Source organism: Salvelinus alpinus, chromosome 22 (genome assembly GCF_045679555.1).
Source record: "Salvelinus alpinus chromosome 22, SLU_Salpinus.1, whole genome shotgun sequence".
In the NCBI taxonomy this organism is placed as follows: domain Eukaryota; kingdom Metazoa; phylum Chordata; class Actinopteri; order Salmoniformes; family Salmonidae; genus Salvelinus; species Salvelinus alpinus.
In genome coordinates this window covers 34,456,429-34,468,603 of record NC_092107.1, presented here as the reverse complement: position 1 = coordinate 34,468,603, position 12,175 = coordinate 34,456,429, and the positions used below count along the sequence as shown (strand labels likewise).

General features: G+C 47.7%; 1 protein-coding gene across 1 annotated transcript in view; it reads right to left on the bottom strand.

Moving 5' to 3' along the window:
- The window catches only part of LOC139549457 (roundabout homolog 1-like), a gene marked incomplete in the record, with an annotated part of 182,916 nt that overhangs the window by 72,366 nt on the left and 98,375 nt on the right, over positions 1 to 12,175 (bottom strand). The window contains 5 exon segments of the mRNA XM_071359983.1: positions 1,588 to 1,819; positions 8,535 to 8,656; positions 8,974 to 9,140; positions 9,780 to 9,945; positions 10,241 to 10,322. Of these exon segments, the coding sequence (XP_071216084.1) occupies positions 1,588 to 1,819; positions 8,535 to 8,656; positions 8,974 to 9,140; positions 9,780 to 9,945; positions 10,241 to 10,322 (769 nt within the window).

Below are 12,175 nucleotides of genomic sequence, written 5' to 3'. Positions count from 1 at the left end.
GAAGAGAACAGATGTAGAAATAACAGTCACGGACAGTCTCTATTCACTAGGTGTCTGTACTAAAATGACTGTTTTTCTCTGTTCAGAGAATGTGTTTGAGGAAATAAAAGAAAATAACTGTTTATTCAAACAAGGAGAACGATGATTGCAATGTTTACGCTTGGGGGGGGTGGGGTGTGTTGATTCTACACTGATGAGCATAACTAAAGTGATTTAATCATGACAACATACAGCTTAACACTCTTAATCTCGTTCTGATTCACTGTAATGAAATCAGGCATTTCTGCTCACGGGAGTGAGGGCATCGTGTTTGAACTCTGAAAACAATTAGCAACAAAATTAGCCACAAAAGCAACAGGGAGAAATGAAAGCACACACACCCACACACCCCCACACAATCTCTCTCTCTCACACACACACACACACACACACACACACACACACACACACACACACACACACACACACACACACACACACACACACACACACACACACACACACACACACACACACACACACACACACACACACACACACACACACTCACACACACATTTTGGCAAACTATCTTTTTTTCAGTCAGCTCCTCTCTCATTCATTCCACATGACTATCATGATGCTTCTCTCTGGGATGCACCCAAACCCCGGAAGATTTCCACAATCACACAATCACACAATCACAGCCTATCAACAAATGTATTTGTTAGATATTACTTGGTAGATAATACTGCACCGGAGCTAGAAGCACAAGCATTTTCGCCACACTCGCAAAAACATCTGCTAATCACGTGTATGTGACCAATACAATTTGATTTGATTTGATTAGCACAGCACTGATGTGAACGTAGTATTTGGGTTCATCAACCTCTGGGTTTCACAGGACGTTTTCAAACAATACAACATCTGGCCCTAACACGCAGAAAACACCACAGGACATAATATGATCCTTTACACGCAACGCCTGCTGGGAACAGCTGTTCTCACACACATGCATAGTCGCAAAGGTCACAGACAAACTCAGGACACAGGACAGGTTGTTTGGTTTGGCAGTGTTTGTTGTTTAGTTACAAGTGGTTGCCTGTTTGTTCTGTATAGGTCCAGTGAGAGAGTAGTTCTGTATAGGTCCAGTGAGAGAGTGGTCCTGTATTGGTCCAGTGAGAGAGTGGTTCTGTATAGGTCCATTGAGAGAGTGGTTCTGTATAGGTCCATTGAGAGAGTGGTTCTGTATAGGTCCATTGAGAGAGTGGTTCTGTATAGGTCCAGTGAGAGAGTGGTCTGGTGGTGAACTGCTAGGAAACCCAGGAGCTAATGAGCCCTACCACTGATCACATGGGCTGGCAATCCTTCACAAACACAGAGCTGTTCTCCAAAGACAAGCACACACACACACACACACACACACACACACACACACACACACACACACACACACACACACACACACACACACACACACACACACACACACACACACACACACACACACACACACACACACACACACACACACACACACACACACACACACACACACACACACACACACACACACACACACACAGAGAGAGAGACATGTCCACCCACCTTCCTCCAGAGTCTTGGCCGTCTTGACCTCACTGTCTGTTCCCTGGAACTCGTTGAAGAAGGGGCGAACTTTGAACTCATAGGTGACTCCCTTCCTGAGCTGGGGCACCACAGTACTGTCCTCCCCTGGGGTTCTCACCTCAAACACAGCCCAGTCACTCCTCTGCTGGCCCTCTGGAGAGGTCCGGTACATCACCTTATAACCCTGGATGTACTGAGACTGCTGCTCCACCTAGTGGCCAGGGGAGTAGACAACGCACACACATACACACACACACACACACACACACACACACAGACACACACACACACAGACACACAGGTCAGCTTGACTCTATTTAGGTGCTCTGAGTGACTACAGTGGAAAGTCTCTCAGCATCGTTCTGGAACTCATTATCAATAGACAGTTCAGTTGTTGCTTTAGGCCAGTTTAACTAACGTGGCTGTCCCTGGCTGGCTGGCTGGCTAGTGGGTACCGGAGTGCTAACTCATCAAATGGCCCATCCATCCATCTATCCCTCCATCCCTCCGTCTGTGTGTCGGCCAGTGGAGCGGATCCGTTTGGAGCGTCAGCGATGTGTGGAACCCGCAATGCACCATGAGATCATAGCCCAGAGGTTCCTGAGAGTCTGGTCCTGGTTAGAGGGGGCTAGAAAAGGGCGCCCAGAACAGCCCGGCCTGTCTCCTCCTGACTTACTGAGAACTGTAGTCTAGAATCAGGGGGACAGTGCAGCCTCTCATACTAAATGACATACACACATCAGTGGACAGGACAGGCTGAAGGTACAGAGAGAGACAAACATCATATTGTATATTGGTAAAGGTGGATATTGATTTAGAAATGTTCTGGACAGTCAGTCACAGGCAGTCACAGGCAGTCACAGTCAGTCACAGGCAGTCACAGGCAGTCACAGTCAGTCACAGGCAGTCACAGGCAGTCACAGTCAGTCACAGGCAGTCACAGGCAGTCACAGTCAGTCACAGGCAGTGACAGGCAGTCACAGGCAGTCACAGGCAGTCACAGTCAGTCACAGTCAGTCACAGGCAATCACAGGCAGTCACAGTCAGTCACAGTCGCAGTCAATTAGTCATTTAAAGTCAGTTACAGTCAGTTATAGTCAGTCATAGTCAGTCATAGTCAGTCACAGTCAGTTATAGTCAGTCACAGTCAGTTATAGTCAGTCATAGTCAGTTATAGTCAGTCATAGTCAGTTATAGTCAGTTACAGTATGTCATAGTCAGTTACAGTCAGTTACAGTCAGTCATAGTCAGTTAGTCAGTTACAGTCAGTCACAGTAAGTTATAGTCAGTCATAGTCAGTTATAGTCATTTATAGTCAGTCACAGTCAGTCACAGTCGCAGTCAATTAGTCATTTAAAGTCAGTCACAGTCAGTTATAGTCAGTCACAGTCAGTTATAGTCAGTCATAGTCAGTTATAGTCAGTCATAGTCAGTTACAGTCAGTTACAGTCAGTCATAGTCAGTTAGTCAGTCACAGTCAGTTACAGTCAGTCACAGTCAGTTATAGTCAGTCATAGTCAGTTATAGTCAGTCATAGTCAGTCATAGTCAGTCACAGTCAGTTACAGTCAGTCACAGTCAGTTATAGTCAGTCACAGTCAGTTATAGTCAGTCATAGTCAGTCACAGTCAGTTACAGTCAGTCACAGTCAGTTATAGTCAGTCATAGTCAGTTACAGTCAGTTACAGTCAGTTACAGTCAGTTATAGTCAGTTATAGTCAGTTACAGTCAGTTATAGTCAGTTATAGTCAGTTACAGTCAGTTATAGTCAGTTATGGTCAGTTGCAGTCAGTTATAGTCAGTTACAGTCAGTTACAGTCAGTTACAGTCAGTTATAGTCAGTTACAGTCAGTTACAGTCAGTAAAAGTCAGTTATAGCTGATGACGTGTTAGCGAACTTGACATCATCAATTGATTTGCTTTCATACTATTGAATGTATGAATTTTACAATACAACCTATCAGTGTGAACTATAAGGATACTGTAGTGTAGTGTACTGTACTGTACTCTACTGTAGTGTAGTGTAGTGTAGTGTAGTGTACTGTACTGTACTGTAGTGTAGTGTACTGTAATGTACTCTACTGTAGTGTAGTGTAATGTAGTGTACTGTAATGTACTCTAGTGTACTGTACTATACTGTAGTGTACTGTACTGTAGTGTACTGTAATGTACTGTAATGTACTCTACTGTAGTGTACTGTAATGTAGTGTACTGTAATGTACTCTAGTGTACTGTACTATACTGTAGTGTACTGTACTGTAGTGTACTGTAATGTACTGTAATGTACTCTACTGTAGTGTACTGTAATGTAGTGTACTGTAATGTACTCTAGTGTACTGTACTCTACTGTAGTGTACTGTAATGTAGTGTACTGTAATGTAGTGTACTGTAATGTACTCTACTCTACTGTACTGTACTCTACTGTAGTGTACTGTAATGTAGTGTACTGTAATGTACTCTAGTGTACTGTACTATACTGTAGTGTACTGTACTGTAATGTACTGTAATGTACTCTAGTGTACTGTACTATACTGTAGTGTACTGTACTGTAGTGTACTGTAATGTACTGTACTGTAATGTACTCTACTGTAGTGTACTGTAATGTATTGTACTGTAATGTACTCTACTGTAGTGTACTGTAATGTTGTGTACTGTAATGTACTGTACTGTAATGTACTCTAGTGTACTGTACTATACTGTAGTGTACTGTACTGTAGTGGACTGTAATGTACTGTAATGTACTCTACTGTAGTGTACTGTAATGTAGTGTACTGTAATGTACTCTAGTGTACTGTACTCTACTGTAGTGTACTGTAATGTTGTGTACTGTAATGTACTGTACTGTAATGTACTCTAGTGTACTGTACTATACTGTAGTGTACTGTACTGTAGTGGACTGTAATGTACTGTAATGTACTCTACTGTAGTGTACTGTAATGTAGTGTACTGTAATGTACTCTAGTGTACTGTACTCTACTGTAGTGTACTGTACTGTAGTGGACTGTAATGTACTGTAATGTACTCTACTGTAGTGTACTGTAATGTAGTGTACTGTAATGTACTCTAGTGTACTGTACTCTACTGTAGTGTACTGTAATGTTGTGTACTGTAATGTACTGTACTGTAATGTACTCTAGTGTACTGTACTATACTGTAGTGTACTGTACTGTAGTGGACTGTAGTGTACTGTACTGTACCGTAGTGTACTGTACTCTAGTGTACTGTAATTTAGTGTAGTGTACTGTACTCTAGCGTATTTTACTGTACTGTACTATACTCCAGTGCACTGTACTGTACTGTACTCTAGTGTACTGTAGTGTACTCTAGTGTAGTGTAGTGTATCATCATCCCTGTGTAAGGCAGGCAGAACTGGCTTGTAAAGTTTTAGATATTTATTTTTTATCCCTCCTATAAAATGTGCTGTCACCTCAGGTGGTCTTCATTAGGCTCAGAAATGTGCAACCGTTAAGCAGAAACACATAAGAACAACATACAAGCCAGCAACTGCCATGAAATCGGATTTAACCCCAAAAAACTATCAAACCACGGCCATGTGAAGAGTGCATGTAAATACAATGTAAAGTTGTTAGTGACTACTGGTGGAAAACCTAGTTGGTAACTGGGAGATGGGCTGTCAGACATGGTAACAGGGAGACGGGCTGTCAGACATGGTAACAGGGAGACGGGCTGTCAGACATGGTAACTAGGGATCAGACATGGTAACTGGGGATCAGACATGGTAACAGGGAGACAGGCTGTCAGACATGGTAACTAGGGATCAGACGTGGTAACTGGGGATGAGACATGGTAACTGGGGATCAGACAGGGTAACTGGGGATCAGACAGGGTAATTGGGGATCAGACAGGGTAACAGGGGATCAGAAAGGGTAACTGGGGATCAGACATGGTAACTGGGAATCAGACAGGGTAACTGGGGATCAGACAGGGTAACTGGGGATCAGACAGGGTAACTGGGGATCAGACAGGGTAACTGGGGATCAGACATGGTAACTGGGGATCAGACAGGGTAACTGGGGATCAGACAGGGTAACTGGGGATCAGACAGGGTAACTGGGGATCAGACAGGGTAACTGGGGATCAGACAGAGTAATTGGGGATCAGACAGGGTAACTGGGGATCAGACAGGGTAACTGAGGATCAGACAGGGTAACTGGGGATCAGAAAGAGTCTTGGATCAGTATTGGATCAGTATAACTATCAGTATAGTTATTCCCCGAGAATGTAGGGGTTGCCTTTCTCCTTGTCCTCCACCTCTCCTACCACATCTGCAACCTCCCTCCCTCTCCTACCACATCTGCAACCTCCCCCCCTCTCCTACCACATCTGCAGTCTCCCCCTCTCTCCTACCACATCTGCAACCTCCCTCCCTCTCCTACCACATCTGCAGTCTCCCCCTCTCTCCTACCACATCTGCAGTCTCCCTCTCTCTCCTACCACATCTGCAACCTCCCCCCCTCTCCTACCACATCTGCAACCTCCCTCCCTCTCCTACCACATCTGCAACCTTCCCCCCTCTCCTACCTATCACATCTGCAACCTCCCCCCCTCTCCTACCTACCACATCTGCAACCTCCCCCCTCTCCTATCACATCTGCAACCTCCCCCCCTCTCCTACCTACCACATCTGCAACCCCCCCCCCCTCTCTCCTACCTACCACATCTGCACCCCCCCCCCTCTCCTACCTACCACATCTGCAACCTCCCCCCTCCTCTACCTACCACATCTGCAACCACCCCCCCTCTCCTACCACATCTGCAACCCCCTCCCCTCTCCTACCACATCTGCAACCTCCCCCCTCTCCTACCACATCTGCAACCCCCCCCTCTTCTACCACATCTGCAACCTCCCCCCTCTCCTACCACATCTGCAGTCTCCCTCTCTCTCCTACCACATCTGCAGTCTCCCCCTCTCTCCTACCACTTCTGCAACCCCTCCCCCCTCCTTTACTACCACATCTGCAGTCTCACCCTCTCTCCTACCACATCTGCAACCTCCCCCCTCTCCTACCACTTCTGCAACCCCTCCCCCCTCCTTTACTACCACATCTGCAGTCTCCCCCTCTCTCCTACCACATCTGCAACCCCCCCCCCTCTCCTACCACATCTGCAACCTCCCCCCTCTCCTACCACATCTGCAACCTCCCCCTCTCTCCTACCACATCTGCAACCCCCCCCCCTCTCCTACCACATCTGCAACCCCCCCCCCCCTCTCCTACCACATCTGCAACCTCCCCCCTCTCCTACCACATCTGCAGTCTCCCCCTCTCTCCTACCACATCTGCAACCTCCCTCCCTCTCCTACCACATCTGCAGTCTCCCCCTCTCTCCTACCACATCTGCAGTCTCCCTCTCTCTCCTACCACATCTGCAACCTCCCCCCCTCTCCTACCACATCTGCAACCTCCCTCCCTCTCCTACCACATCTGCAACCTTCCCCCCTCTCCTACCTATCACATCTGCAACCTCCCCCCCTCTCCTACCTACCACATCTGCAACCTCCCCCCTCTCCTATCACATCTGCAACCTCCCCCCCTCTCCTACCTACCACATCTGCAACCCCCCCCCCCCTCTCCTACCTACCACATCTGCACCCCCCCCCTCTCCTACCTACCACATCTGCAACCTCCCCCCTCCTCTACCTACCACATCTGCAACCACCCCCCCTCTCCTACCACATCTGCAACCCCCTCCCCTCTCCTACCACATCTGCAACCTCCCCCCTCTCCTACCACATCTGCAACCCCCCCCTCTTCTACCACATCTGCAACCTCCCCCCTCTCCTACCACATCTGCAGTCTCCCTCTCTCTCCTACCACATCTGCAGTCTCCCCCTCTCTCCTACCACTTCTGCAACCCCTCCCCCCTCCTTTACTACCACATCTGCAGTCTCACCCTCTCTCCTACCACATCTGCAACCTCCCCCCTCTCCTACCACTTCTGCAACCCCTCCCCCCTCCTTTACTACCACATCTGCAGTCTCCCCCTCTCTCCTACCACATCTGCAACCCCCCCCCCTCTCCTACCACATCTGCAACCTCCCCCCTCTCCTACCACATCTGCAACCTCCCCCTCTCTCCTACCACATCTGCAACCCCCCCCCCTCTCCTACCACATCTGCAACCCCCCCCCCCCTCTCCTACCACATCTGCAACCTCCCCCCTCTCCTACCACATCTGCAGTCTCCCCCTCTCTCCTACCACATCTGCAACCTCCCTCCCTCTCCTACCACATCTGCAGTCTCCCCCTCTCTCCTACCACATCTGCAACCTCCCCCCCTCCTTTCCTACCACATCTGCAGTCTCCCCCTCTCTCCTACCACATCTGCAACCTATTTCATCCTGAGAGCACTAGTTGGCCGCCTCTTCCTTCTCACTTGTATTAATTTAACAGCAGTCAAGTGTTTTCAATCTGGGAGGGCACAGGCTTGCTCGCTGCGCTGCTGGGCGGCTTATGCAGTGGACTGTGTGTTGTGGAGTGTTTTGAGTGGGCCGTGGTGGGTTGGTTTAGCTCTGACAGGCAGACAGACAGACAGACAGACAGACAGGACCTACAGCAGCAGTGCTGGCCAGTGTGACTGGCCCTGACCAGATGGACAGAGTTTTGACAGGGTTTCAGTCTGTTCTCTGTGTTCTGTCTCTGCAGTGCAGTGTCCGTCCGTCCTCGACGCTAGGACATTAGCACTGCTGAGTGGCCAAACAAATCGGCCTTGAGCACAGAGCGCTCCAGACCTTGCCACTCCACATGGTGACTTTGGAGCAAAAAATATCTATGCTAAAACATACAAAATACACAATAGGTATTAAATGAATACATAAACCATATGCATACAGTACATGAGTTTACAAGAGGCACTCATTGGGATTGTAATCCCTAATGCCCTGTTTTGAAGGAGGGAGAACCACTCACCGTCCACTGCACTCTGACAGAGGAGGAGGAGAGGATGGTGGGGTTGTGAAGGTGGATGACCACCTCTCCTAACTCCCTCTGGATCTGACGGTGGTCCACTCCCTGACTGGTGGGGGGGATATCTGCACACACACACACACACACACACACACACACACACACACACACACACACACACACACACACACACACACACACACACACACACACACACACACACACACACACACACACACACACACACACACACACACACACACACACACACACACACACACACACACACACACACACACACACACACACACACACACAATAAATACACGTACAGTAAGAACAGCAGAGGGTTCAGGCAGGGACAAGGTCCAGACAGGGACAAGGTCCAGACAGGGGCTTAAAGAGGCCCATTTGAAGGCATTAAGAGAGAGCAGAGACCCACCTTGTGTTTTGACGGTCTCAGTGATGGGGCTGGGGTCACTCAGGCCGTAGGCGTTAGCAGCTCGGACCAGGAAGAGGTAGACAGCACTGGCCTTCAGGCCCTTCAACACATACGACTCAGTCTTCACATGTTCTGCCAGGGTCTGCCAGCTGCTGCCTGACGCATGACTAGGAGAGAAGGCAGAACAGGATATTACACATCAGGTTTAAAGTTCATACACACCATCAGACTGTAGGCATTGTAGATATGTGGTAGTAGATTAGTGGTCTAAGGGCACACACTTAATGTGTTGTGAAATCTGTTGTGAAAATGTATGTAATGTTTTTAATTGTATATAACTGACTTAATTTTGCTGTACCCAAGGAAGAGTAGCTGCTGCCTTGGCAGGAACTAATGGGGATCTATAATAAACCCCAGGAAGAGTAGCTGATGCCTTGGCAGGAACTCATGGGGATTTATAATAAACCCAAGGAAGAGTAGCTGCTGCCTTGGCAGGAACTAATGGGGATCTATAATAAACCCCAGGAAGAGTAGCTGATGCCTTGGCAGGAACTAATGGGGATTTATAATAAACCCCAGGAAGAGTAGCTGCTGCCTTGGCAGGAACTAATGGAGATCTATAATAAACCCCAGGAAGAGTAGCTGCTGCCTTGGCAGGAACTAATGGAGATCTATAATAAACCCCAGGAAGAGTAGCTGCTGCCTTGGCAGGAACTAATGGGGATCCTTAATAATTGCAAATGCACTGACATCACTTTATTTACTTTGGTGACAAGTGACCTCCTATGTCCTTCCTATCCTCTTACCTGAAGGCCTCTATGATGTAGGAGGTGGGTGTGGCTCCTGTGAGGTTGGGCTTCCAAGACAGGGTGACAGAGGTGCGGGTGACATCAGTGACCTCAGGTTTGGAGGGGGCACTGGGGATCAGGTTGGGGTCAGTGGGTCTGGCCGGCAGCACTGGAACACCAAACTCTGAACATGAGGAGAGAGGAGAGTATCGTGAGATGTTTTCTATAAATCTAAATGAATACTTTATCAGTAATGCCTGACTATGGAAATGTCTCTCACGTGAAGGCATACTAAGCACATTCACAAACACACAGACTCACGCACACCTTCACACGCACACTTCCTGTTGTGGTGCCAATATTGTGACATTCCAAACACAACAACAACAACAAAAAACAATTACAGACTGAATGTGTTTAATTCAATGTCATTATGGAGTGAAGCCACAGTGACAGCAGGCAGCAGCCCACTGGCTTACCTTGAACGTCCAGGTAGGCTTTCCACGAGGCCTCGCCACTGGGAGTGGAGGCGATGCATGTGTAGATGCCTGTGTCACCCAGCTGTAAGACAGAAGAAAAGAGGACAGGAAATAGAGAGGAGAGAGAGATTAGTGATCGCTCTGGGTTCTATCTGGTCATGGTCTGCCATCAGTGAAATTGGACTAAAATAGTGCTGCTTCCTCCCCATCCTCTCTCTCTTTCTGTCTCTCTCTACCTCTCTCTCTCTCTCCGCTTCTCTCTGCTCATTGACATGCTGGTGTGGTCCCCAGCAGCCAGCCGACAGTGCATGGTTATCTCACTATTACCTCTCCCTCTAGAAAGTGGAAAAGCAGCTGGGACGGCCAAGTGGCAGGATTGTACCAGTCAAATTGGAAAGATTTCCACAAGAGCACAGACTAATTGGAGACCTCCTCTCCTCTCCCCCTCCGTATCCCCCTCCCCTCATCTCCCCGTCCCCCCAGGGACAGGACTGCTTTACATGACAGATGTGGTGACACTCTCTAGTGGTGTGTGAGAGAGGGAGTGTGTGTCTCAGTGTGTGAGAGAGAGAGTGTGTGTCTCAGTGTGTGAGAGAGGGAGTGTGTGTCTCAGTGTGTGAGAGAGGGAGTGTGTGTCTCAGTGTGTGAGAGAGGGAGTGTGTGTCTCAGTGTGTGTGAGAGAGAGTGTGTGTCTCAGTGTGTGAGAGAGGGAGTGTGTGTCTCAGTGTGTGAGAGAGGGAGTGTGTGTCTCAGTGTGTGAGAGAGGGAGTGTGTGAGAGAGGGAGTGTGTGTCTCAGTGTGTGAGAGAGGGAGTGCGTGTCTCAGTGTGTGAGAGAGGGAGTGTGTGTCTCAGTGTGTGAGAGAGGGAGTGCGTGTCTCAGTGTGTGAGAGAGGGAGTGTGTGTCTCAGTGTGTGAGAGAAGGAGTGTGTGTGACTCAGTGTGTGAGAGAGGGAGTGTGTGTCCTGTAAAATGCCTCCAGGTAGGGTCCATCTTAAGTTCAACCTGACAGGTAAGACAGACCAAACTCCTTAAAATACATTAAAACCTCATCACAAAACTAATAGCTATACTAATAGCTAAACTAATAGCTATACTAATAGCTAAACTAATAGCTATGCTAATAGCTAAGCTAATAGCTATACTAATAGCTAAGCTAATAGCTATACTTATAGCTAAACTAATAGCTATACTAATAGCTAAACTAATAGCTAAACTAATAGCTAAACTAATAGCTAAACTAATAGCTAAACTAATAGCTAAACTAATAGCTATACTAATAGCTAAACTAATAGCTAAGCTAATAGCTAAGCTAATAGCTATGCTAATAGCTATGCTAATAGCTAAACTAATAGCTATACTAATAGCTATACTAATTGCTATACTAATGTTACATCAATGAGAAGAAAAAACCTCACACGTCAAATACACTGTAAAACATAAATTACAAGTTCATGTAAATTGCTTTAGGTAAGGTTTGGGTCGAAAACACATCACACTGTTGCCCATTCACCACAGCCCTGTCACCACACAAAGCACGCCTGCAGTCATCACAACACACACACAGACATCGCAACAGTCTGACGAGAACACGGACCCCTTGACGCCTCCATCTGGAGAACGCGTCGGCACCCCCCTCGTCTCTCCCTTAGAGTGTGTTCTGCTTCACTCAGCTCCCTGTCACACTCAGAGGGTTGAGTGACAGGACAAGTGTGTGTGACTTCAAAGACTCCACTTCAAAATCCCTGACAGCTGATTGACAGCTCACTGAGGAGAGAAGAGGGTTGGCTGGGCGCTAGAAGGGAACTGATCACATGCTTTATTTACTGATCGAGCAGCGGGAGTTATTCTGCCAGCCAGCCACTCCGCCGTATAGACGGGTATACAGGACAGCTGTGAAGTTGATTTGGGGGAATGCGTTATTAATGTCTCGGCTA